General features: G+C 30.8%; 2 protein-coding genes and 2 long non-coding RNA genes across 8 annotated transcripts in view; 3 read left to right on the top strand and 1 right to left on the bottom strand.

The window, feature by feature from the left end:
- The first annotated feature begins 236 nt into the window (after positions 1–236).
- LOC143206606 (uncharacterized) lies at positions 237–8,574 on the top strand. Its single transcript, XM_076419221.1, has 3 exons — positions 237–468; positions 8,069–8,188; positions 8,255–8,574. Exons 1-3 carry the CDS (start codon positions 420–422, stop codon positions 8,473–8,475), a joined length of 390 nt encoding a protein of 129 aa, XP_076275336.1. The 5' UTR covers positions 237–419; the 3' UTR covers positions 8,476–8,574.
- Positions 8,575–11,152: 2,578 nt separating this feature from the next.
- Positions 11,153–15,337, top strand: LOC143206599 (uncharacterized). 3 transcript variants are annotated; one of them, XM_076419211.1, is made up of 4 exons: positions 11,153–11,233; positions 11,286–11,394; positions 12,809–12,927; positions 15,078–15,337. In XM_076419211.1, the coding sequence occupies exons 1-4, from the start codon at positions 11,185–11,187 to the stop codon at positions 15,317–15,319; spliced, it is 519 nt and encodes a 172-aa protein (XP_076275326.1). In that variant the 5' UTR covers positions 11,153–11,184; the 3' UTR covers positions 15,320–15,337. The 3 variants fall into 3 exon arrangements, with proteins under 3 accessions (XP_076275326.1, XP_076275327.1, XP_076275328.1); XM_076419212.1 differs by lacking the exon at positions 15,078–15,337 and adding an exon at positions 13,095–13,227; XM_076419213.1 differs by lacking the exon at positions 12,809–12,927 and having other exon boundaries at positions 15,078–15,319.
- Positions 15,338–16,040: 703 nt separating this feature from the next.
- LOC143206619 (uncharacterized) lies at positions 16,041–21,081 on the bottom strand. The gene is made up of 3 exons (XR_013008480.1): positions 20,942–21,081; positions 16,233–16,306; positions 16,041–16,176 (listed from the first exon to the last, which is right to left on the bottom strand). It is a non-coding gene; the product is annotated as an uncharacterized LOC143206619 (long non-coding RNA).
- The window catches only part of LOC143206611 (uncharacterized), a 25,663-nt gene continuing 20,669 nt past the window's right edge, over positions 19,456–24,449 (top strand). For 2 of the 3 annotated variants that reach the window (XR_013008469.1, XR_013008467.1), the window contains exon 1: positions 19,456–19,595. This is a non-coding gene — a long non-coding RNA (uncharacterized LOC143206611). The remainder of the gene's footprint in view (positions 19,596–24,449) is intronic. The other variant, XR_013008468.1, reaches the window with a different exon arrangement.

Genomic DNA, 24,449 nt, shown 5'->3' with positions numbered 1-24,449 from the left:
ATATATTACTATATAAAATTAAAAGTATATAAAGGCACTTTTTGGCATGATTATTTAAACAGTGTTGTGAAGACATTTAAAAAACAAAGTATGATTTCAAATTACCACCCTTTCCTCTATTAGAACATCCCTATAAAATTCGCTAACCTAAGTCACAACAACCAGCAATACAAACAAACAAGAAATTCGGTCGGTATGCGACCCTATTGGAATGGAATTCTGGATAAATCCAAAAATAGTTTCCGACCGTGTATAAATCACGGCTTTACGAGATCGGCCAATCTCGTATAAGTCATGTTGCAGCTATGTTTCTACTCGGAAGTATATCTAAAATAACGTTAAAATGTGTAAAAAAGATCTCCACGTGCGGTATTAAGGTTAAGTGAATTTTCAGTGTAAATTAATTTATCACATCAAAAATGGATGTACTGCTATTTTTATTGTTCATCTCACTTAATTTAGTTCCAGGTAAGTTTCTGATTAAAAATACTTCACTGATAATAATATCCTTTGTTGCTGTAAAATAATTTCGCTGAAAAACAATTAATCATAACAAGTTGTCAATTTACAAGTATTTATTTCTTATATCGCTTTAAAACAAATACACTTAGCTTAAAAATATCGTAAACAATATATAGCCATGATAAATGTTTAAAGCCTTGAAGTAGATTTACGTTAATTTATAGTTCTTAAAAACTATTATAATAAACGTTTTATTGAAACATTAAACAAAACTGGAAGTCCGGCGCCTTCGCCATCATAGAACGTCTTTCGTTTTGTATGAATTGAATAGGATTAATTAGTTTCAACAACTGGAATTTTTAATATTTTTTCTCTTTTCGATGGAACCGACAAATTACTAATCCATAATTAAATATCAAGTATTTTTTTACAATGATTTAAATTTTTATAAAATAAAAAACTAAACCATTGCCGTAAGTGCTGACTATTAAGAGGTTATCATAACTGAAAATATATTAATTTAATAAAATTGATATTAATTAATAATTAATAATTATAAATATGTTAAAAACTAGTAAAATTATTAAGAATATATATGGCTCCACCTATTAAGAAAAAATATAAAAATGTATGTAAGTGTATTTAAAATTTTCTCGATATAAAATCCAGGTTTTTAGATATTGTCGGTAGATAATTCCAGAATAAATCAGGGTTTATAGATACGTATAACTAACAAGATTTAAGTGTTTATAAAATAATTATTTAATAATTTTTAAATATATTAAATTTATTGAAAGAATATTGGATTAGGCACCTTAAGTAAAAGTTGCGGTTGTAAACACTCGTTATTCTACGAAGCTAATATTCACATTACTAAATTAAAAGGACCAGGTTGGGTTCGCCTTTCCTCTTTTTTGTATAGAAAAAATTATTTTTAAGTAAGCTTCTTTATCAGTCTATTGTACATACATATATAATCCATACAAAGTTTATTTGTATATGCGTCATCAAGATGTTTAAAGTATAAGCCGCAATTTGCAAATTCGTTTTACAATTAGACAATGTTTTCCTTCTCATTTTATTGTAATTAAAAAGAGACACAATGCTATCTGATTAGTTTGAACACGTAAACGAATGAGCCTGTCAAAGTCCTCAGGTTGTCCGGACATATACAAAATTCTTGAAAGCAATAGTGATAAAAGGTTATAACTCTACCTTATAAACTATTGAGGCTGTATAATTAACAATAGTTTTTATATGTACTATAATGTTATAATAAATTATATTTGGTAACATTTTTGTTTAACTGTTTTATTTAGATTCGAATTTTGTTAGTATATAAAAGTCCAACTGAACTAAAACTCAGAGTTGATGCGGCCACATTGATTATGATGATGTATGTACAAAATTACTTAAGAATTACTTTGACCATATGTTACGTAGTGTGGCTGGTACGTCTCTAATAATTCCATCATACCCGTAGGGCGATATTTCTACTCAAGTGTTTGGTTTGGTAACTATTATATTGTAGATAATTTATGTGACAAAGGTGAACTGACAGAAGAAGTTATTGCAATACACTCGCTTTAAATTTGCTTCGGTTCTACTCCTAGCGAGTAGATACAAATTTGAGAAGAATATTAAACGCTTTTAAAAGTTGAATTCATAGAACTTGAATATACTGTTGTTCAAGAAATACTCTAATTTAGGATGTACGGTCATCAAAGGAAGATTGAAGTTGCTGAAAGTTTCCCTAGCCGGGAACTATTGGATTTCCACTGGAATATAAGCGGAAGCTTGTAATTAGTGTGTATGACTGTCAAAGACGGATTGTATGTTAGTAGCTTAGTTTCTCATCCGTAGACTATTGGAATTTGAGAATGCCTAAGCTTAGAAAACCACACTATAACCTAAAGGCCGTAGAAATATGGCTAAACACATTTCAGTACAATTATATTAGTACTAGATAGTACTTTCGATATTAAGTTAATTTTATTCGCAAATGTGTGCATTTTAAATACAATTTTAATGTTCGTACTTTTTATGTCCATTATTTCAGCGTAACGTTATTTTAAAATCTTACTTTAACTTAACACGTTATTTAATTTCGATGATTTTTCATGTGGTCTAATACGTCCTTATTTAGTTTAGAAACCAAAATTGACTAATTCTCATCCTGTTGAAAAATTTTACAAATTGACGTCAAAACGGTGAAATGGTTCTGAAAATAACTCATTGATGATGATTTTTCTCTAAATCCAAATATTTGATTGATCCAATTATAGGATTACTACAAATAAAGTGGATGATAAAATGACATCTCAAATAAGCGTAATTTGTTAGAGGGCAATTTAATAAATAGTTAATCTCGAAAATCTAGGCATTTCGTTAAAAACTTTCCGGACTGGAGTGCATCCAGCTTTTCACTACACCAAATCTATTTCTGATGCGTTTTTTATATGATTTACGTCATATTGACATATATTTTTGATTTCTCTTGTTTAACGTTTTCTATTTGTTACTCTAATAGTTTTTCTGGATTTATAAAACTAACGTTTCGTTTGGGAGGAAATGATCATCCTTTTATGAACACATTGTGATTTTTTGCAATATGTTTGTCAAGATCGTTCTGATAACATTCATTAGACTTATATTAAAATTATATTTTTATAAAGATTTCGTAATGTGATAACATGGTAGCGTATATTAAAAGCGCTTTCATTTGAATACTTCATTGAATACATATCAATTTATAATTCAATTGAATGAATAGCTTATACCTCTCATTGATGATGGATGGCTATCCCCTATATAAAATTGTAACCAAATTATGCCCTGTCAAGTCACCAGAGGTCATTTGCTTATAATATATTTTAAACACATAAAAAAAATTAATATGACAACTTATAACTTCTTTTCTAATTATATATTATTATTGCCTTAAATATTACAAAATATCAAACTATAAATTAAAAAGTAATTTATCCAAAATATACTAAGGTAGAATATTTAAACGTGTTGAAATTTTAAATACGAAACCTCCTTTTCTTTTTATGCATTTTTATAGGTACTTAATTAAGGACCCTATCAATATAATTTTTTTCATCCACCAGAACAAGGATCACCTAATTATTACTTTTCTTATTATATTTCCCTCATCTAGATGTCGAACACAAGTAATAGTTTTGAAGCATGTTCTGGTATAATATATTATCCAGAATTTTCTTTGGCAAGTTTGCTTTGGCACATGCTTTTGCAATACGTAAAAAAAGTCTAGAGATGGCTTCAGAAACATATAAATTAAAAAATAAGTTCCTAGTACCGTGAGATAAGATTTGTCATCTGCTGTGTTTTTTGTCTATTTATTCTATTAACTTTTTTTAGAAATAGAAATTACTTGTTTGTATAAATGCCGTGCTTCTGAAGTTAATGTGAATAGTCGAGTAACATTAACTGCAGATAGCCTTTGACCTCAAGATTCTATAAAATAAGAATTATAAAAAATAGCAAAAAAAGATATTACACACGCTTACTTGTTATTTTTGGTGTTATATAGTCTGGCTCTTACTTGCCTGAAGTTGAAGAAACATATTCCTCTATTTCAATATATCTCAATTTTGAAAAAAATTGTCCTTACTTTTTACACTATATAAGTTGCAACTAGGAACTGCATCTTTGTTAAGCAGTGGTCTACCATATTTGGTTCTATGGTATTCTGGCTTAAAAGGCTTAAGGAGCAAACCCTTCGTAATGCGTAGATAAATACTCCTGAGATAATCCCTTAAGTTTGTCGTTGTTTACATTATTAAGCCATTTCTGGCTTCAATCAGAACTTTCGGGAAAACGATGCATTCTGTTAGAACCTTCACATTCCGGAACAGAACACTCTTTAAACAACAGCTTTAACAGATTCAAATCAATATTATTTACAGGATTTAATGAAAAATTTAATGACAAAAAGCTGCTGACTCCTAAAAAAATTACAAAAACTAATTAGAGAATATACGGACGTAATAATATCTCTCTAAAAGCTAAAAAATTAAATAACAAATTTGAATAAACACTACACCATTTTTTTAAAGCTTATATTTCAAATCAAAATATACAAATCTGTAATATAACACTTCAAATCAAAAGAAAGAAATCTGTAATCTATTTATCGGCGGTACTCTAGCGGCTTGTCGGTACACTAAGATCATTGTTAGAGCTGTTAACTTTTGAGATACATTTCAGTCAATATTAACATTCTTTCTTTAAACTCTAGTCATTCTATTAACTCTAGTTAGAGTTTTAGGTTTTTTTGATAGGTTTAGATTTGTGGGTCTGATTGATTTCTTAAATATCGCTTTCTTGACTTACCTTGCTCCCTCTACCAAAACCTGGGCAAAATCCATGGTTTTCTTTAATTAAAATACAAACTACAATATACTCTCTCGCATGTATTTACAATATATTTTTAAGTCATATTTTTGAAATATAAAATACAAAACACAATATTCCAAATAATTTTATTTAAAATACAAATTATAAAATCAGGTGCTAAAACAGTCAGATATTAAGTTATGTAAATAGAATAGAATTAGTATAGCCCAGCCTATTCACTAAAAGAAGAATTTCCCGTCATAGACACTAGATAATTTAATGTACTACGAGTGTTACTATTTATATTTGGCTAATAGGCAAAAAAACAAATAGTTAAGCTGCGAATATATTTTTATTGTTTTTCAAAGTACTCGCCACGATGGTTGATACACTTTTGCATACGCTTAAACCAATTTTCAAAACATTTATTCCATTCCGAATAAGGTATCTTCAAAACATGATTTTTGAACGCTTCAATAGCTTCTTCGGGCGACGAAAATCGTGGCCCACGCAGTTTATACATCACGGATGGGAACAAAAAGAAGTCGTTGGGTGCCAAACAAGGGCTGTACGTCGGATGACACATCAATTCGATCTTTTGAGTGCTCAAATAGTCTCTTGTTTGAGCCGATGTGTGAGAGCTCGCATTGTAAAGATGAAGAACAATCCGGCATCTCTTGTTTGTTTTCTTTATTTCACCGAAGACTTCTAGCTAACAAATGGCTGTGTACCAATCAGAATTTACTATTCTACGATCCTCTAGAGGCTCTGTTACAATTTGACCAGTTTTCCTGAAGAGACAGGCCACCATTTTGCATCGTGCGCGAACGACTTTTGTTGGATTTAGTTCATCTTGGAACACCCATACAGTCGACTGTTGCTTACTTTCGGGCGCATACTAATATATCCATAATTCATCACCTGTCACGATTTTATAAACCTCTTTCGAAGTACCGTGATTGAAGGTCTTAAGCATTTCTTTGCAACAATCGACACGAGCCTTTTCTTGAGCGATTGTCAAATTGTCTGGGATCCAACGCGAACATAACTTTCGCACAGCTAAGTGTTCATGTAAAATCGCATATATGCTGCTGGAACTAATGCTTAGGGTTGCCTTAATTGCACAATAGGTGACATGGACGATCTTGGTTAATCATTTCGCTCACAGCATCGATGTTTTCTGGCACAACAGCCGATTTTAGACTACCTTCGCAAAACTCGTCGGACAGCCAAGTACGACCACAATTGAATTCACTAAACCAGCAATACACGGTGCTTTTTGATAGAGTTTCATCGCCAAAAGTCAAATCAAGTTGATTGATACAGTCTTGTTGTGATAATCCACATAAAAAATCGTAAAAAAGAAACCAATCGCGTCCGTGCGACAAAATGTTCTGAGTACGTATATCGTAAAAATGTCAAACTTTACGATGCAACTGTCAGATGGACATATATGACAGCAGTGTTGCCTGTTCACAAAATATAAATAGTGACCCTCGTATAAGTCAAATAGCCTTTGTTTTTATACATTGCGATGGGTACAAACTTGTGTTATATGTTCTAAATATATTTTTTATATTTCGATAGCGTTTGAGGAAGGTGAAAATGGAATTAGAGCCATTTTTTATGTTTGTGGTTCCTAGTTTACCTGTGTTCACAAAAAAACATATTATCTTCATTACTAGTACTAGTACTCTCATTTCTTCCAGGCATTATTTCATCTTTTTTGTAATTGCATAACGCTTGCAAGCTCGACACCAATATAGCTCCATTTATTTCAGGTAACATTGACAGATACTTGATCATTAAAGTGTTGCTAACTATAAAGATTCTCATATTTAGCGGTTGCCATTTTTCATAAGTTATTTTCTCCAGAAGGCACCCGTTAATAAAATCGTTAAATATAAATATGTCCAAAGGTATCTTGAAGCCATTTGATATACGAATTACAAAAAACCTCAAAGCCAGATATTTGAAATACCGATTACATATTACATTTTTAAGAAGTAATTTGTTCTTTTCTTGCTATTTAAAAAAAATTTGAGTACAGAAAATCTATTGTTTTTCTATCTTGTTATAGCTATAACTCTACTTCAATGATTTCACGTTCGAACTGAATATATGACTCTTAATTTTTCAATCTCTTTAATTCCTTACGGTAATAAATATGTCAAATATTTTTGCGAAGACATTTATAGGTTATTTCGGTACTATTTTGGAGTATTAATATTTGCGTTATATGTCATGTTATATTACTTCGATATAAGCTCGAGGTCATCGTATAGTTCTTCGTTGGTTACGTAGCGATAAGCATTGATAATTAAACGAAGAATTTTATTTTAACATATTTGGCTGGCTAATTTACAAGCCGGTTTGATGTTGTTAATACAGTTTCATATTTGGTTTAAAAAATTAACTGATAAACCAATAGCTTGGATTTCAAATCAAATTGGAAGTATCTTCTGAGTAACTAGTTTATTTCTTAAATTTTTCGATTGCTTTGTTGCGATTTTTCTATAATGTGATGTCTCCAATTTAAGTTCACATCGTGATGGTATTTCGTTGATACTGTTTGCCAGGAGATATCTTTGGTCATAATTACTGTGATTTTTAAACTTATAACCCTAGTGCGAAATACAGCAGGTCCAGAGGTAACACAAATAAGAGCTTCTAGCGCCAAAGAGGAGGACAGAACTGTTCATTTCATAGAAATACGTTTGCAAAATGCTTTTTTGATATAATGAAAGTCCAATGTATGGAGAAAAAATGTAATTCTTTAAAAGGCGTTTTTCGAGTCTATAACTCCCACTGACAGATTAACATGAAATTTGTGATCATTCTCTATACTTTCTATCACAATAAAGTAAAACTTTTAGAAAATTTGATTGGATTTGCCAAAAAAATAGTTTAAAAAATTATTGTTTTTGTTTCGAACTGTTGTAATTTGGCGAAATTTATGCTATAGCAGCACTCTAGATTAAGAATTCTCATTTTACATTTTCATTCATGTCAACGAAGACGCGTCATTTTTGTTTTTGACACCTCCCACTTCATAAGTGCTTTATTTTATTTTCTTTTATAAATTTTTTAAACATTAATAAATATCTGTAAAAATACTGTTTGTTTTTCTAGCTGAATTGAAAAAGTACCTAAAATTCATATACCTTAATATTTTATGATAATATGAGAATTGACTAATTTTAAGTCAGTCACTAATTAACTAATTCGTTTATTTATTTTTTAGGAGAGGGTATATTATGTTACCATTGCCATCAAACGTCGAAAGAATGCAACTATGGCTTGGTCGATTATATCCACCAAAAAAATTGCACAGAAAACAAATGCGCAACAATGAAATATGAAAGTAAGGAAAACCAAAGATTTCGCTAAAATAATAAAAAATTCTCAATATTATCATTTTTATTTTTAGCTCCAATGCCTGGTAGAAATGTTTTGGCCACAATAAGAGACTGTGCTACTCACTCAGCCGAGGAACTGTTGGAGAAATCGTCCATGCACTCACCCAAGAAAGCTAAAATAATCTTTCACGACGTTTGTTCTAAACCTCTTTGTAACACGAGTCTTGTTATTAAACATTGTCATATTTTCATTAATATAGCACTGATATTTTTTTTATTTGGTATTAGATAATAGAGTTTAACAAAAACGTAGTTCAATACCTGTTTGTCTAATATAATTAATTTTGTTTATGTATATTTTTTACTACCAATATAATTTTGTTATAATAAACGTCGCTTTTGTATCGATGCGTCAAAAATGAAAATAGAATAATACAGAAACCGCGCATTCACCATTCAAGTTATACTTTAGTTTATTTACAATTTTTATTTACAATCGTATATTGTTACTATTATTTACAATTTATTTCTAATTTTTTAAAAGTATTTTAATCAATCCTTTTTTATTTTTTTACGATTATTTTATGAGTAGGTATATAACCTCAGTAATTTATAATCATAAACAAAAACAAAGCCTAGAGAAATTGAGGTATCTGTGGAGAAAAATTTCACAATATCCAATACCCAGAAAGTACTGTCATCACTACGCAGTATTTTGATTGGCTTAAATTAAATAGGCATTATACACACCTGAAGAAATTTGATTGGGTCTTGAACAAAATTATTCACGCAGATACGTAACGTGGCATCATGGCATCACGTGACGTATCTCTTTCACGTGACGTATAATCTTTCAAAACAAGTTCTTGCAAATTACAATACAAACAGAATTGCTTTCTGAGGGATTGGATTTGTGATTTACTTTTTCTGCAGAATAGTAGACTATATATATCATTGCTTTTGCGTATATATATATATATATATATATATATATATATATATATATATATATATATATATATATATATATATATATATATATATATATAACAGGTTTCAATGGTGAGCTCAAATTCAGCATGCTATTTGCAAAAGAAATGATACATATAGCCTACTACTCCTCTGCAGAAAAAGCAAATCAAAAAATCCAATCCCTCAGAAAGCAATTCTGTAAAATCCTGGTGTGCCCAATCTGCCTCTACGGAGCACAGGTGTCCTAAAGGCACATGTCCGAGAGACAACTTGCAGTATTCCAAGTGTTTCAAAAGTCCAGAAGTGATTATAAAAATGTCCTCGCGTTACTCAATGCCCCATGATTTGTGAGGAATCTAAATACCCATCTAGAATCAGGGATGCTGTTCGTGAAAAGTTTCATGAACATACTTAGTGTGACGTTCTCTCATGACACTTAACAACATAAATATAAGCTAATATATCCATATCCATCCATAATTCTCGGTAGTTAATCCAAATACGGCAATTTCAATCGTATCTCGACTGCAAAACCCAATTTTCCTGATCCCGAAGCGACATCAGCAAGAGATCATTTGATTCTAGCCAGTCACTATGAAATAAGAAAAAAACGTCTCTCTATCTCTTTGCTTTTATTATTTTATATCCTTAACCTATCCGTGCATCCTTGACCCAGCCTAATATCCCATCCATCGTCCCGTCGACCACATATAGTCTAACAAATCTAATATATCCTTCATTCAACAGTTCCAAAGTAAGGTGTTCGTTTATCGTGTTTATCACCACCTGATCTGATTACTGGACATACGTAGACTTAGAATAAGCTTTAGAATAAGACTAATTAATTCAGATAATATTTTATACAGAATATTGCATAATGAAGTGATTTTTTAGATGCCATGTATATATAATATGGACATAAGAAATACTTATTGCCAATAAGGCAGATTGTGGAATCACGAAGAGTAATTAAAAAAAATAAATACAAAAAGAACGTCGTAGTAACAAGTTTCCGTACAATTATACATAAAAATAAAAGAAAAAACAAATATAACCTGTCGCAAATATGGCACAAAATTTTAATATCGAAAGAAAGTAAAGACATGTGGAATAAACCTTCTGCCCTTTTGATATAGACGCGCAAAACACGGGTATGAATGTGTCCATTTGAGTTTCCATTATACATTTCTAGGTTTTGCGGTTAATAATGGCGATTCTTTATGCATAACCCGCAGAAGCATACTGTAAGGAGAAGAAGGACAGCGCGCATGTAGAGAATTGGATAATGCTCTTCTGTCTAGTGTATACTTGTAAAGAATAAGCCAAATATCATAGAGCCGGCTTGTTTGGTGCAGTGGTAAAGTCGACATGATGCGATAATCGCAGGTTCAAATCCTACTGGGGCATGGTCGTAAATGTATGTTTGTGATTGTTTAAAATTTGTAGTTATTCTAGACAAGAGTGTAAAATCCGACAAGGGAAATGATCCCAGTTACGCCAGTAACCAGAATGGGTAAGACTGGATGTCTTCTAGGATGATTTCTATGTTAGTCACTCCCGAGTCGGTAGGTTTAGTGCCGAGGACCGTGTTTCGGAGCACACGTTAAAGTGTAGTCCAGTCCAGATAAATCTCTAGCTGGTAAAATGAGACCTTAAAATATAGAGAAAAAATATAAATATCATAAATAAGATAGGGGGCGATTTAAATAAGTTAGACAGACCAAATCAGGATAAATAGGTCAATACTCCAACAATGATTATTACTGTTCATTACGATTTTGTAGTTTTGACACTAAAACTCTTTTAATATTATATTACAACCGCAAAATATCATATTTGCTTTTTTGTCATACTTTATTATTTAATATAAATTACATATGTATTATCAGATAAACCATATTGTTCATTTTATTTTCCTTTATTTAATTAAAGGGTATTATTTACACAGTATCATATCTTAAGCTTCATTATCTCTCAGCATTTTTTTGTTTCAGTATTTAGGCTAAACTTGGCCGGTATTGTATTCACTATGAAGCTTGTTCTAGTTATTTTTTTGGTTTTTAGTTCCGCGAATATTGGTTGGTAGGAAAATATTAGTAACATTAGTATTAAGGTCAAAAATATTTTTAGGGATGGCACAATTAAAATGTTATAGGTGTTTTGGTAACACTTGGTGTAATAATGCAACAAGCCCTGAATTTCAGTTAAAGGTTTATACAACATCATGTGGGCCAAAAGAGTAAGTAAAATATTCTAAATTGATATACTTTCAATACATGAATGTCATGATTTATGAAGAAATTGGCAGTGCTATAGCTGCATGATTTTTGATAGTGTCGGACTGTTATACATACCGTATCATTTACAAATTAATTTTGAAAATAAATTTATGTATTGTTGTGGTATATTAAGCGCCAATATTTATTTCAGTGTCATAGTTTTCAATGAGAATTAAATGATATTGTAAGTAGAATCAAAAGCGTACAATAAAATTCACTGAAAACCCCCGAACATAAACAATTTATCATTATATAATTAGCTCTGAAATATTGAGTTATTCCAATATAGTGTGCTAGTGGAAAAATGAATAACCTAACAGGTCAATTGAAAAGTCCCCGGTCTACCATAGTAAAACACGTTTTTTTATCAAAATAATTTTTTTTATTCAACATAATTCCCTTCAAGGATGATACACAGATTATAGCGGCCCTTCAACTTTTCGATACTATTTTTGTAGTATGATTTGTCCTTTACTTAAAATAGGCGCCAGTTTCGGCGATCATCTCTTCATTCGACAAAAATTTCTTCCCAGCGAGCATTCTTTTGAGATCTGAGAACAGGAAATAATCGCTGGCTGCCAGATCTGGAGAATACCGTGGATGAGGAAGCAATTCATGGAAGCGATTTAGGAAGCATTCGAAGCCCAATTCATGGATTTTTGCCATGATTTTCACTGACTTGTGACGCGGTGCATTGTCTTGGTGAAGCAGCACTTTCTTTTCCTTCAAATTGCCGCCGTTTTCCGGAAATTTCGTCCATAAAGTCGTGCTGTGCGCTTGATGGAATTAGCAAGCTGTAGTTTATTACAAGTTTTTAAAACCGAATTAGACTAACTGCAGATGTCTACCAATGTTAATTGTAGAAATGTAACGACGACTTGTTCCAAAAGAAGACAGAACAATGGCGGGTCACCCTCTAACATAACAACTCTCGGCTATACGTTGCAAGAATCGAAAAGAATTCTTCCAGACCATTCTTCCTACCATTCTTCTAACAGCGTCTTCTAACAACCATTTTTTCAGATGGATGCAGCATGGCTTAGTACAGAGTTTCAAAATACTGAAAAAGCGGTAGAAAATTATGAAACTATAGTATATCTTAATTATTATTTTTCTGAATTTGTACTAATTTAAAAGTGAAAAGTGTACAGGGTTTATCTGCTAATTGCTATTTAGATTTCTTGCTGATACATGCCAAAACAAATATGGAATGTGTATCAGTATGGATGTGGTATCAAATCAAAATTTAGTTTCCTTTAAAATGTTGTTCTAGTTGTCAATTCGTTGTAATAGCACCTCTAAGGTTAAATAAGCGTTATATTTTATAAGACTAATATTTCTGATAATTTATTTGAACTACAATGAATTTTCCAGAACTAACGGAGAGTCATCCAATGTAACCATGATTGGGAATCAAAATTTAACTAATTCAAATATCTTACCCATGGAAAATACAGTGAGTTATCAATGTATTACAGCAGTCGCTTTTGAAGGTAAATTTTATGTACTTTAATCAATTACCAGTTAATAATCAATATATTTAAATTTTTTGTTATTTGCATTTTTGTATTCTCTTTTTTTTCATATTTGTATTAATGTATCTTATCATTGATTGATTGATTCTCATATTTGCTAAACTGACTATTATTTATTATTCCAGGGTGATACACTGATTACAATGACTTTTCGATACCATTTTTGTAGCATGATTTGTATTTTGCTTCAAAACAGGCCTCAGTTTCGGCGATCGCCTCCTCATTCGGCGAAAATTTCTACCCAGCGAGCATTCTTTTTTGAAATCTGAGAACAGCAAATAGTCCCTGGGGGCAAGATCTGGAGGATACAGTGGATAAGGAAGCAATTCGAAGCCCAATTCATGGATTTTTGACACGGTGCATTGTCTTGGTGAAACAGCACTTTCTTTTTCTTAAAATGCGGCCGTTTTTCAGCGATTTCGTCGTTCAAACGGTCGAAAATCGCTATGTAATAGTCGCTGTCGATGGTCCTTCCTTTTTCAAGATGCCAACGAAAATTATTCCATGCGCATCCCAAAATACAGACGCCATAATCTTGCCAGCCAACTGTTGCGTTTTCTCACGCTTTGGAGCGGGTTCATCGTGTGCAGTCCACTCGGATGACTGAAAAACTCGGGTTTATTACTCTTGATCATCTTCTACACTACTCCGAATCATCAACTCGTCGTGGTTTTTGGTCAAAAGTGAGCTCGCGCGGCACTCACTTTGCACAGAGCTTTCTCATACCCAAATATTCGTGAATGATATAATATACACGTTCAGTTGATATCTTTAGAGTGTCTGCTATTTCATTCAATTTCAATTTACGGTCATTTGAATACATTTTAAGAATTTTTTTAACAGTTTCGTCGGTAACAACCTCTTTTGGGTGTCCTCTGCGTTCACCGTCTTCGGTGCTCATTTCACCACGTCTAAACTTAGCATACCAATCCTTGATGGTTGGATTTTCCGGGCAGTGTCCGGAAACTCGGCATCAAGCTAAGTTTTTGCTTCAACTGTATTTTTTCCCTTCAAAATTCAAAATTCCTTTTTATCAATTTTTTTCACAATAACAAAATTTGCTCCACTCAAAGTGTTATAATTTACAAACTAATGATCCGAGAGTTGTTAAATTTATACACGCATCTTTTGAGGGTTAGGGATAACTAAAAAAACATATGGATTTAATTCTAGTAGCGCCATCTATGTGTCAGTCCGGGAACTTTTCAAATGATCTGCTTAAACAATATTTAAAAAGGTTGTAGGTACAGTTGCACCAATGCGCTCTAGTCTGTTGGACTATCAGAATAATGAAACGTGTATTTCCGGAAATGTTCTCCTTAGTAAGATAAAATCAATGATATAAAATGAAATAGGGAAGTAAAATAAAATTTATTGTTATTTTAAACCCTTCACATTTCATAACTGGCGCAGTCGGTAGGTATCCAGGGATAGTATATTGTTCTCTCTATAATATACTCTGGAATATTCTCTTTTCTACTCATTCATTGATTGAGTTAACCGGAACTAAGCTATTTATTAAGAAAAGAAGATCAACTCTTCAATAATTCTTTAATCATTCTTCAATAATTCCAAGAATAGGAGACTAACCGAAAGTAACAGAAAATTTTAAATAACAGTGCTTAAAATTAAATAGCTTCGTTTAATAATATTTTAACCACTCACTTTATGTTTTAATATCGTTTAAAACTCACTTAATTTTAACGAACACTGTCCTCTATTTTAATTTATAAACTTAAAAAAAAAACTTAGCCCAACGGGATTCGGTCCTGGTACGTTATTGTCGGTGAGCCAAACTTTTAGTCCGCACGGCGACACCCTTGGCTTATTTGCGTATACAGTGGTGTTTACGTTATCTGACCGTTATTTATTGATATTCTGGGTATTTTGTAGACCGTTATTCCACGATGTAAAATTCGACAAGCCTCAAGGTCGCTACAGCCTCAAGGTGCCTCTTTAAATATGGAGGCAAATTTTTAGTAAGCCGATTAGTACTTAGAAGATATTGTTTTCGTTCTATTTTAAATTACATTTTCATTTAAAATATAATTCATACCATTCGAAATATGCAACTTGTGACCATTAAATTTACTTTATCTATATTTTAGGCGGAGAAGGATACACATTACGGGCGTGTACGGTTAATGATTCACCTTCCAAACATATCTGTGATATTATACGGCAGGAAATTCTTCCAGCAGCGACTAGAAACAACTCATTTAAATGTAATCGGTGCAGTAGCGACTTGTGCAATGTGCACGTTTTAGTTGAATCAAGAGCATATCTAATAAACATGATCTCAATTCCTGTTCTATTAATTTTAGTCCTAATAAATCTATTTTTAATTTGATTTTAAATGTTTTGTTACAAAAAAACTGTAAAGAAGTAAAAGAAGAATTAATAAAATCGTTTATGGTTAATATAATGAAACACAAAAAAAAAATTGAAAACAAAATGAAGGCAGTGACTGCCAAAAGATATTATACAAAACTGTAGAGTTGGATCATTGGAATCATTGTAACAAAATTGGACGAAATTGTACAGTCACATTTTCAATTATATTACCGTTCGCCATTTCAATATCCCATTATTTCTATTTCATTTTCTTGACCTGTTTGAATACCTATGATAACTGGAAATTAGGATCCACAGAACTCAGCAACTTTAGAGATGCAAGGTGTATACATATACACATTATTATGGCATATTATCTATAGTCTATCCAACATTATTTTGTACATACGCTATTTAAATTTGTGACGTCAAAACGTTGCCGCATCAACTCTGAGTTCTAGTTTAGTTTGGCTTCGACATACAACAAAATCTAATCTAAATAAAATAATTAAACAAAAATACTGTTATCAAATATAATTTATTTTAACATTATAGTACATCTAATGCATATATTATCGAAGGACCTAAAACTGCAATTAAGAATACAGGTATAATAGTTTGTAAGTTACTGTCATGTTTTGAAAGCCAATCCTTCATTACAATCTTTGTTGATGCTATTGTTGAATTTTTTTGACCAGTGTGCTAGGCTATAGTGCACTGACAAAAATAACAATTGATGGTTCCTTCAGGTTTTTTAACAACTGATTTTCAAAACATAACAAAAATATGTTATTGCCCTTAGATTTGGATGAAAACATTAATTCTGCACCAGGAATAAAACCATTCTTATTCCCTAAATGAATAAAAATATCTCTGCAATTAAGTATTATGATCAACAAAACCAAATCAAATGCTATTGTTACTTTTACCTTTTTCCATCAATTTTTGTTATCTTTACACTATTTTTGTTACTGTCTCGTCAAGAGTGTCCCAATGAATCATTCTGAAATATCTAAGTTTCATCAAGATACAATAAAATTTAAATAATTTATCTTCCTAGATTTTATTGTACGTCTTTAAAAATTTAATTATTTTTAAGGCAATATCTGGAAGTTCCATTAGACCCCTTCGAGCGTTATCTTTACACCATTTAAATGCTATGTAAGAGTGTACGAAGGATGTCTTATATCCCTCATTAAGCTGCATGTCCCTAACTCTTTTATGTATACTTTGTAGACTAACAATTTTCTCCGAAATAAATTTAATAAATTATGTTTATATTGATAAAATAGTTTGTGTGCTCACTGTCCTTATACATTTCCTATATTTGATCTCAAATAGAGCCAATATCAACATGGTCAAGATTCGTCAGCCACCTCGTAAGTAAACGGAAATACGTAAAATTCTTATAAAACAGTTTTCCAAAATTAGTTCAAAAATTAGTCATCACCTGATAATTTCTATTAAAAAGTTATTTATTTCATTTTGAATTGGTTTGATTCATACTTTTAAAAAAGATGTTATTAAAAGATGTATAAAAGATTTTTATTTTTCATTATAGCAAATTTATAATTACTTGAAACACTTATGATATAATTACGATATAAAAATAGTCAATTTTATCAATTTTGAGCATTGAATTGGCAAGAATTGGTACCATTGGTAGTGAAATTCATACATATGCTGTTAGAACCGAAGAAGCTCGCATTGACTGGTCTGAATTGCGATGTTTTGTTGCATCTGTATAAACAAACAAGCTCAGCTGGGCTGTGCAAACATTTACTTTTTTATGTAATACATTTTTTGTTCTAAACCTACTTCATAACATGTATGGATCAGCCAAATATAATTACTAAGAGTCATTATCTGGGTTACTATGACCGAATTTTTGTTTCACATTTTTAATCCTTTTTTCCCTTTTTGGAGCTCTACGCCAGATATCTCCTTTAAGAGTGACATATTTCCTACTAGCCTTCTAGATCGAAAAACATTGAAATAAGTGTGTTAAAACTTAAGTGATAATTAATTTTATCTTGTTGAAATTAAATTAGAAAAGCTTCAGTTCATGTCTTTATGATTAAATTGATAAAATTAGTATTCAAAATGTTTGATATGCAACTGTAGTAAGGATACTTCAAAGTTATAAGTCATAACAATGTTGTTACGTGATCATGAACAGCTCAGGTTGGTTGGTAAGGAATAACAAACCCGTTTTTTACTTCGCAAAGCGCCATCTAGTCGTGGAGACTAGATATGAAAATCCGGTACACTTTTAATACTTTATCTTTTATTAGGCGATTGCATGTTTTATTATATATTTGTTAATTACTTCAAACTATTTTTTATCATTTTTTTTTTCATCTTTAGGCCTAAATATGGCGATACCGTATGGAAGGAATGATGCTTGTTTGACTGTGATTCATTTTCGCACACTGCTAAGATATGCTGCATCAATCTCAATAAGTTGTTATCCAAGTCCAACTATTGTTACTTTTTATAAAACATTGTTCAATTTGTGAAATTGACTTTGGCGGACATCTGCTGTAACTATTTCATTTATTAGCAGCTCGTCATACACTATAACTTATAAAACTGTATGTACAGCAAAACTTTTTGGATGTGAATTAATGTGCTAGGTCCACTTTTCGTCGTCAACCGCAATATATATATATATATATATATATATATATATATATATATATATATATATATATATATATATATTCGATAGATTCATTTGAGTTGGCCTACAAATTAATTTTATTGCCTCACTTCTATAACGGAATTGTTTGTTTCAAGTTATTTATAAAACCATTTTTGTGTGTATGACATAAAGTACAATCAGCATTTTTGTATCTTAATTATAATCACTATTATTTGATTCTCAAAAGTATTGTGTATTATTGTTAGTTTTTATGTTAGTGTATGTGCGGAAATAAAAAAAACAGATATTGTTTTCCTTGGAAGAAACAATCCAAGCTGAATAGATTAAGGATGTGCGTATGACTTAGCATTGTTGTTACCTTGTACCTATACAATTATTTATACAGAGCGTTTGTGTTCATATATATTTTTATTTACGGGAATACAATGAGCCCAAACAGTTATATTTGTATTAGTTTAGATTTGTTTTATTGTTAATTTAATTTTTTGTATATTCCACAAAATTATACTCATATACGTCATACACTACAGTTTGTCAACTATATGTACAGAAAAACTTTCTGGATGTGAATATTTCTCTTCAGCGTGTAGATGGCTTTACTGGAATAATCCATGACTTTTTGAACTTGGAATTAATGTGTTAAATCCACTCTTCTTCCTCCTCTTCTTCTGTCATGCAATGAAGACGGTTCGAAAATTCGTATATTCGTATATTTCACAAAATCATACTATTTTTTTTTGTGCTCGCCACCGACTTCAAAGTGGTCAGTTGGTAATAGTTAAAATAATATAGAAAATAAATAAATAGGTTTAGGTAGGTACTAAGGAAACTTGTGTGTATACAGTAGAATATAAAGTACATCGTAGATATGTATGGTATGTAGTAGATATGTTAAATAAAGTTTTTGTTTATTTTTATTTAGTTATTACAAAACTCATATACATATTTTATTTCAGAAGAAAATTTTGTACTAAATATCTAACTTCGATTATTTTTTAATTTTTAGTGAGTTTCTTATATATTTTTTCAAATTGCTTCAATTTTTTTGTTAAAAATATTATATTTTTCTCTTTTTAGTGGTAGATATTTATTCAATAAATTATGCAGTTATTTTATTTAATAATAAAATAGGTAGGCCAAGTAAAAATGCATCCCGTATGAGGAAAATAGGAATAGAGAAAAATAATTTTGAAAATCGGCCCACAATTGACGGAAAAATCGGCGAATATACATTAAAAAATATACAGCCGAATATAGAACCTCCTCCTTTTTCGAAGTCGGTTAAATATTAATAAAAGATCAAACACCCAATATATTCAAAAAATAAAACATTTAATTTAGGCTAAGTAGTGCCTTAAAGCTAAAGAAAATATTTAAACAAGCATCAAATGTTAATCCGGAATGACGCCTAGAACAAAACAAAATCCAACCAATCAACAACGAGATGCCAGCGAACGTTGACGAAATTCGAATTCCATTTATTCGTTCGGTTAGGTTTCAGTGCGAGCGTGTGCATTTATTTCTCTGTCTTTCTCTCTTTATCTCTTTGTTAGCTCTTGCAATAATATCAAAATGGCACTTTCTTGAACTCTAAATTAAAAAGCATCAAGTTGGCTCAATTCAAAGCGTAAGTATGAACGTGAAATATTATTCCATTAATTTTATTCAGTAAAATCGATTCATTTTTGTATTCTATATTATATATTCCCTAAAGATTGATCAACATATACATAGCTATCATAATGTTTATACAATTGGAGCAGAAATAAATTTAGTTAGAAGATTTTTAAAAAATCCAAATATCATATATTTACTTTTTGTTATTTATTATTATTACAAACTGCTATATTACTATAATTCAAGTGTTTTTATTATATCTATCATATTTGATACTATGCACTGATAACATATATGATATATAATATACATTTTTTATGAATTTATTAAGTAGGACAACAGTAACAAATTAACACTAACAAAATTCCTGCTGAAACGTTAAGACATCTCATTAATATGTTACTCTCATTGGATATCTTCCACGTCAGAATGCTAAAAAATTTTGAACTAATTTTATTTAAAACATGCCTAGTTCATTTAGGAATGCTAATAGATAATAAAATCATCATTTTATGGTAATAAATAGAATTTAAAAGGTGTATAAATAGGATTCGAAAGTTTTTCTTGTAATATTGAACATTTTTTCAGAAAAATTGATACATTGTGTATCTTTTTTATATTTATAAGTTATTGTATGTAATATGATAAGGTTTTCACGTTCACAATCGCATACAATCAATCAAATAATCAAGTCATTAAGTATTGATCAAAATATTTTTCATAATTTTCTACGACTTTCCTTCTTTAAAGATTATGATTTGACATCGAACAATTTTCGTACTTACTCAACAATTCAAAATCGCGCTAGAAGCAGCGGAAATCCGTATTCGGGCTATAACAGGGCACCATTCACAACTTTAGTGTCGTATGATCGGCCTTTGCGTCTATTATTAACCATTGTTGGTCTTTTTACAAAAATATGTCAACCATTTGTCAGTTTTATTCGGTTTTAGAACATGCAATTATGGTGTAACATGCGACTTTTTGCGTTTGGAGTTATTGTAGTAGATCAACTTTTTAACACTAGCTACAATACTCTAAGGAGAACTATTCTTTTTACCTGGCAAACAATAAAACAGCAATGTTTGAAATGACGTTTTTAGTCAATTCGTATGGTAGTCATTTTTCTTCCTTTTTGGATCTTTCCCATCACTGATTGGATCATTCTAATCAGCTATTGTTTGACAGTTGTTTGTATCAAGACGTCGCATTTTCGAATTTAATACTAAGTTCTTAAAACAGTATTTACAAATTTCGTTTAATCCGTTAAAACTCAAACTAAATCGCGAAATATTTAACGCTTACCATTATTGACAAGTATCCATTGTTATGATTAATATATTATATTTTACTTACAGACATTTGATTTCAACAGACATAACCTGGCCTTTTTTGGCACACACTATTTTGATTGTTCCGTGATCTTTAGTTTCTCATGATGTATCCATGTTTCGAAACGACGCAAAAACTCAATCGGGTTGTGACTGAACATAGCCAAGTCTCTATTTGCATTAAAATCGAAAGGATACAACTGCATCTCAAAATAAAAAGTACATATATTCAATTCAAAATAGCAGTGACACGGGAAAGATCGCAATGTTGCCGAAGCTACTCTGAGTTTTAGTACATTTAGGCTCTGACATAACAAAATGTTGAAATAAAAAAAAATGGAATAACTAATATATGTTAAAATACAATTAATTTTAGAGCCACAATAATTTATAAGTTAGAGTTGTTTCATTAAATATACATTGAGACTTTTTTCACACTAGTACCCGTAGGGTTACTATATTACTATATTTCTCTTTAGTTTATCCTGTTACTATCTGTATACATCTGCCTTGATAAAACTATATTTAATCACTGCATTATCCTTAATCCATTTGCCATATCTGCAAAACAGTTAGTGTTATTTCTCTACTCATACATGTTAACCAAACGTTCATGTATATTCTGAACAATAACACACATGCTCATAAAGCTTTCACACTCTATAATACAATTCCCTACAATTAAAGCATATTAATTGTATACTGACCTTCAGTGGTTTCCTCTTTCATCACCCTGTATTGGTAATCGTCAGCAGTGAATCATAAACCAACATTAATAAAACCCAAAGGTGTTATTTTCGACAATGCCTCTTTCCATAAATCCGGACAGTTTTGGTTTGAATATCCTCCTCGACTTAAATATCTATTGTAATAATTCTTTGCATTCAACATTCATTCCCATATCACCTCATTTGTGGCCATGACATTCAGTAATATGATCTACTATGTATCTTTTCTCAGGCTTAATTCTAAAAAAGTAATTAACATAAAATGCAATTGAATATTTCATTTATATTTACCGAGTAATAATTTGAAATAGTTCATTCTTTAACATGATTTCCTCAAAACTTATTTTATGTACTTTAAGTCATTTCTTAATTGCAGCCTTTGTTAATGAATTTGTTAGGATTTTCTCCAAAAGTGTACTATAATTATTCCAACGTGTACCTTTTTCCATGAACCTTTGTTGTCTTTATATTACATTTATTATCACCTTGCCATTGGCAACCCAATGTACCATTCTGAAAAATTCATGGCTCTTTTAAATATATAAATTGATATAATTCTTCCTTGATTTTGTTATGTGTTTTTAAAAATTGTATTCTTTTAAAAACTATCTCTGGAAGTTCCATTAAACTCTTTCATTGGTGACCTTTACACCACTTAAATCCTATATTATACAACAAAGTGTGAACGGATGTTCTAGATGTCTCAAATAGCTGTATATCTTTTGGATCTTTGTGGACTAACAATTTTCTCTGGAATAATTATATTAAATCATGTTTTGATTGAAAAAACTACTTACTGTTTTATACATTTCGTATATTTGATCTCTGAAACACCGATTGATCTTGATTCGTCACCTGTTTCGCTAAACACGGTTTCTTTTTGGCGAATTTAAGGTTATATTGTTTTTTATTTTTTAATATACCGAGCAGCTGCAAGGCGCAAAAAAATGTTTCAATAAAAACCGCTGCGATTTCAAATTTATTAAAACAAAGCGTTAAAACAACGTTGGCCGGTTTATAACCCATAATTATAATATTTTCAAGAATTTTCAGAAGTTTGGCAAACGGACAACTTTTATAGGCTCATTCCGTTACATGTTCGAACTGCTCTAACAGCATTTTATCTCTTTTTAAAGAAATAAAATGACAAGGATGATATAGTCTGACCGTAAAACGAATTTACAACTTTAGACAGACATATATTGACACTCGTGTCACTGCTATTTTGAATTAACTATATATGAGAGTTTCCTATATAAAAAATGGAGCCAAGTTTAGCTCAGATTTAATAATTTTCAAATAAAAATTTTAATACTATTTGGAAGTTCATGGCTCGGTAAATCGTGGTAAAATGAAATCAAACAACGATGGTCACATGATATGACATGTAGATGTGTACTTTCTTCCTGGGTATTTTGTAGACCACTATTCAAAATTTAAAATCCGACATTCCCCAAGGTCGCTACAACAAAATATTCTGTTTAAAAAATATTTACTTTTGAATAACTTAGATAGAATTAGAACTAACAACGAATTAACCAAAGATACTATCTAATCTTACTATATTTATATTTAGCTAAAATGTTGCCATTGCTTTTATCGTTATTTCGTTAAAAACTATTACCGCAGTTAGAAATTGCGTTGAAATATACAGATTTTTCTTTTTTCTATGATATTAAGTATAACCTTCGTTCGAAAATTATCCACTTCTAAAATAATATTTGATATGGAAATAATATTCGTGTAAAAACTCTAAGCGGAAACTATATGTATTTCGGATATGTACTTTTTGTTATCTTAAATTTAACATATACAATATAATTAAATAAAACATTTGTCAGGTACATTTCTAATCAACTTCATGTTGAACCCTCACTGACAGTCTTGACTTTTTAATATGTGTCATTTCAAGTTTATGGCAACCTTGCTCCATCTATTTCGACATATGAATACTGATTTCGGCGTTTCAAAAGTGGGAATTTTGATACCGAAGACACAGGGTGAACAATGATTTGAATACAACTGATCCGCCACCCGCCCTATCCTCCAGACCTTACTCCTTCCCACTACCACTTATTTAGACTTATGTGTAGTGACCTGTCTGGGCAACACTTCACTTCTTATGAAATTACCAAAAAAATGGGTTGATTCGTGGATATTCTCAAATAATACATAGTTCCTTCGAGATGAAATCCGCAAATTGTCGAAAAGGAAGGAAAAAGTAACAACTATCGATAGATATTATTTTGAAGAAAATACAATACACCTATCTTTAAAACTAATTTGTAGACCTAATATTTTTATTTTTGAATCGTATTCTGTGGCCATTCTAATACATTAAATCAAACAAAATTTCGTTAGTTTCTTAATTACATTATATTGCTGGAGATGCTAGACGCAATTTGTTTTTCTCCTAAAATATAACTTAGATGATGTGTTAACAGGTCAATTGAAAAGTTTTCGGCCTGACACATAGATGGCGCTACTAGAATTAAATCCATATGTTCTTTAGTTAGCCCTTACCGTCAAAAGATGTGTATGTAAATTTGACGGCCGTCGGATCATTAGTGTGTGAATTATAGCATTTTGAGTGAAATAACTTTTGTTAATGTGAAAAAAATAAGGATAAAAGGGAATTTCGCGTATTGATAAATTATTGCTTTTTTAAGGGAAAAAATACAGTTGAAGCAAAAACTTGGCTTGATGTCAAGCTTCCGGACACTGTCCCAGGAAAATCAACCATCAAGAATTGGTATGCTAAGTTTAAACGTGGTGAAATGAGCACCGAAAACGGTGAACGCAGTG

Source organism: Rhynchophorus ferrugineus, unplaced genomic scaffold (assembly GCF_030347505.1).
Source record: "Rhynchophorus ferrugineus isolate W39M unplaced genomic scaffold, kcgeb_rfMv2 rfM1, whole genome shotgun sequence".
In the NCBI taxonomy this organism is placed as follows: Eukaryota; Metazoa; Arthropoda; class Insecta; order Coleoptera; family Curculionidae; genus Rhynchophorus; species Rhynchophorus ferrugineus.
The sequence above is the reverse complement of the archived record's forward strand: the minus strand, read 5'-3'. Positions and strand labels throughout refer to the sequence as shown.

Coding starts and splice junctions, on each gene's coding strand:
- LOC143206599 (XM_076419211.1), top strand. CDS start 11,185: ATGAAGCTTGTTCTAGTTATTTTTTTGGTTTTTAGTTCCGCGAATATT. Junction 11,395..12,808: donor ACATCATGTGGGCCAAAAGA/GTAAGTAAAATA, acceptor TGAATTTTCCAG/AACTAACGGAGAGTCATCCA. Junction 12,928..15,077: donor TACAGCAGTCGCTTTTGAAG/GTAAATTTTATG, acceptor TCTATATTTTAG/GCGGAGAAGGATACACATTA.
- LOC143206606 (XM_076419221.1), top strand. CDS start 420: ATGGATGTACTGCTATTTTTATTGTTCATCTCACTTAATTTAGTTCCA. Junction 469..8,068: donor CTCACTTAATTTAGTTCCAG/GTAAGTTTCTGA, acceptor TTTATTTTTTAG/GAGAGGGTATATTATGTTAC. Junction 8,189..8,254: donor CGCAACAATGAAATATGAAA/GTAAGGAAAACC, acceptor TTTTATTTTTAG/CTCCAATGCCTGGTAGAAAT.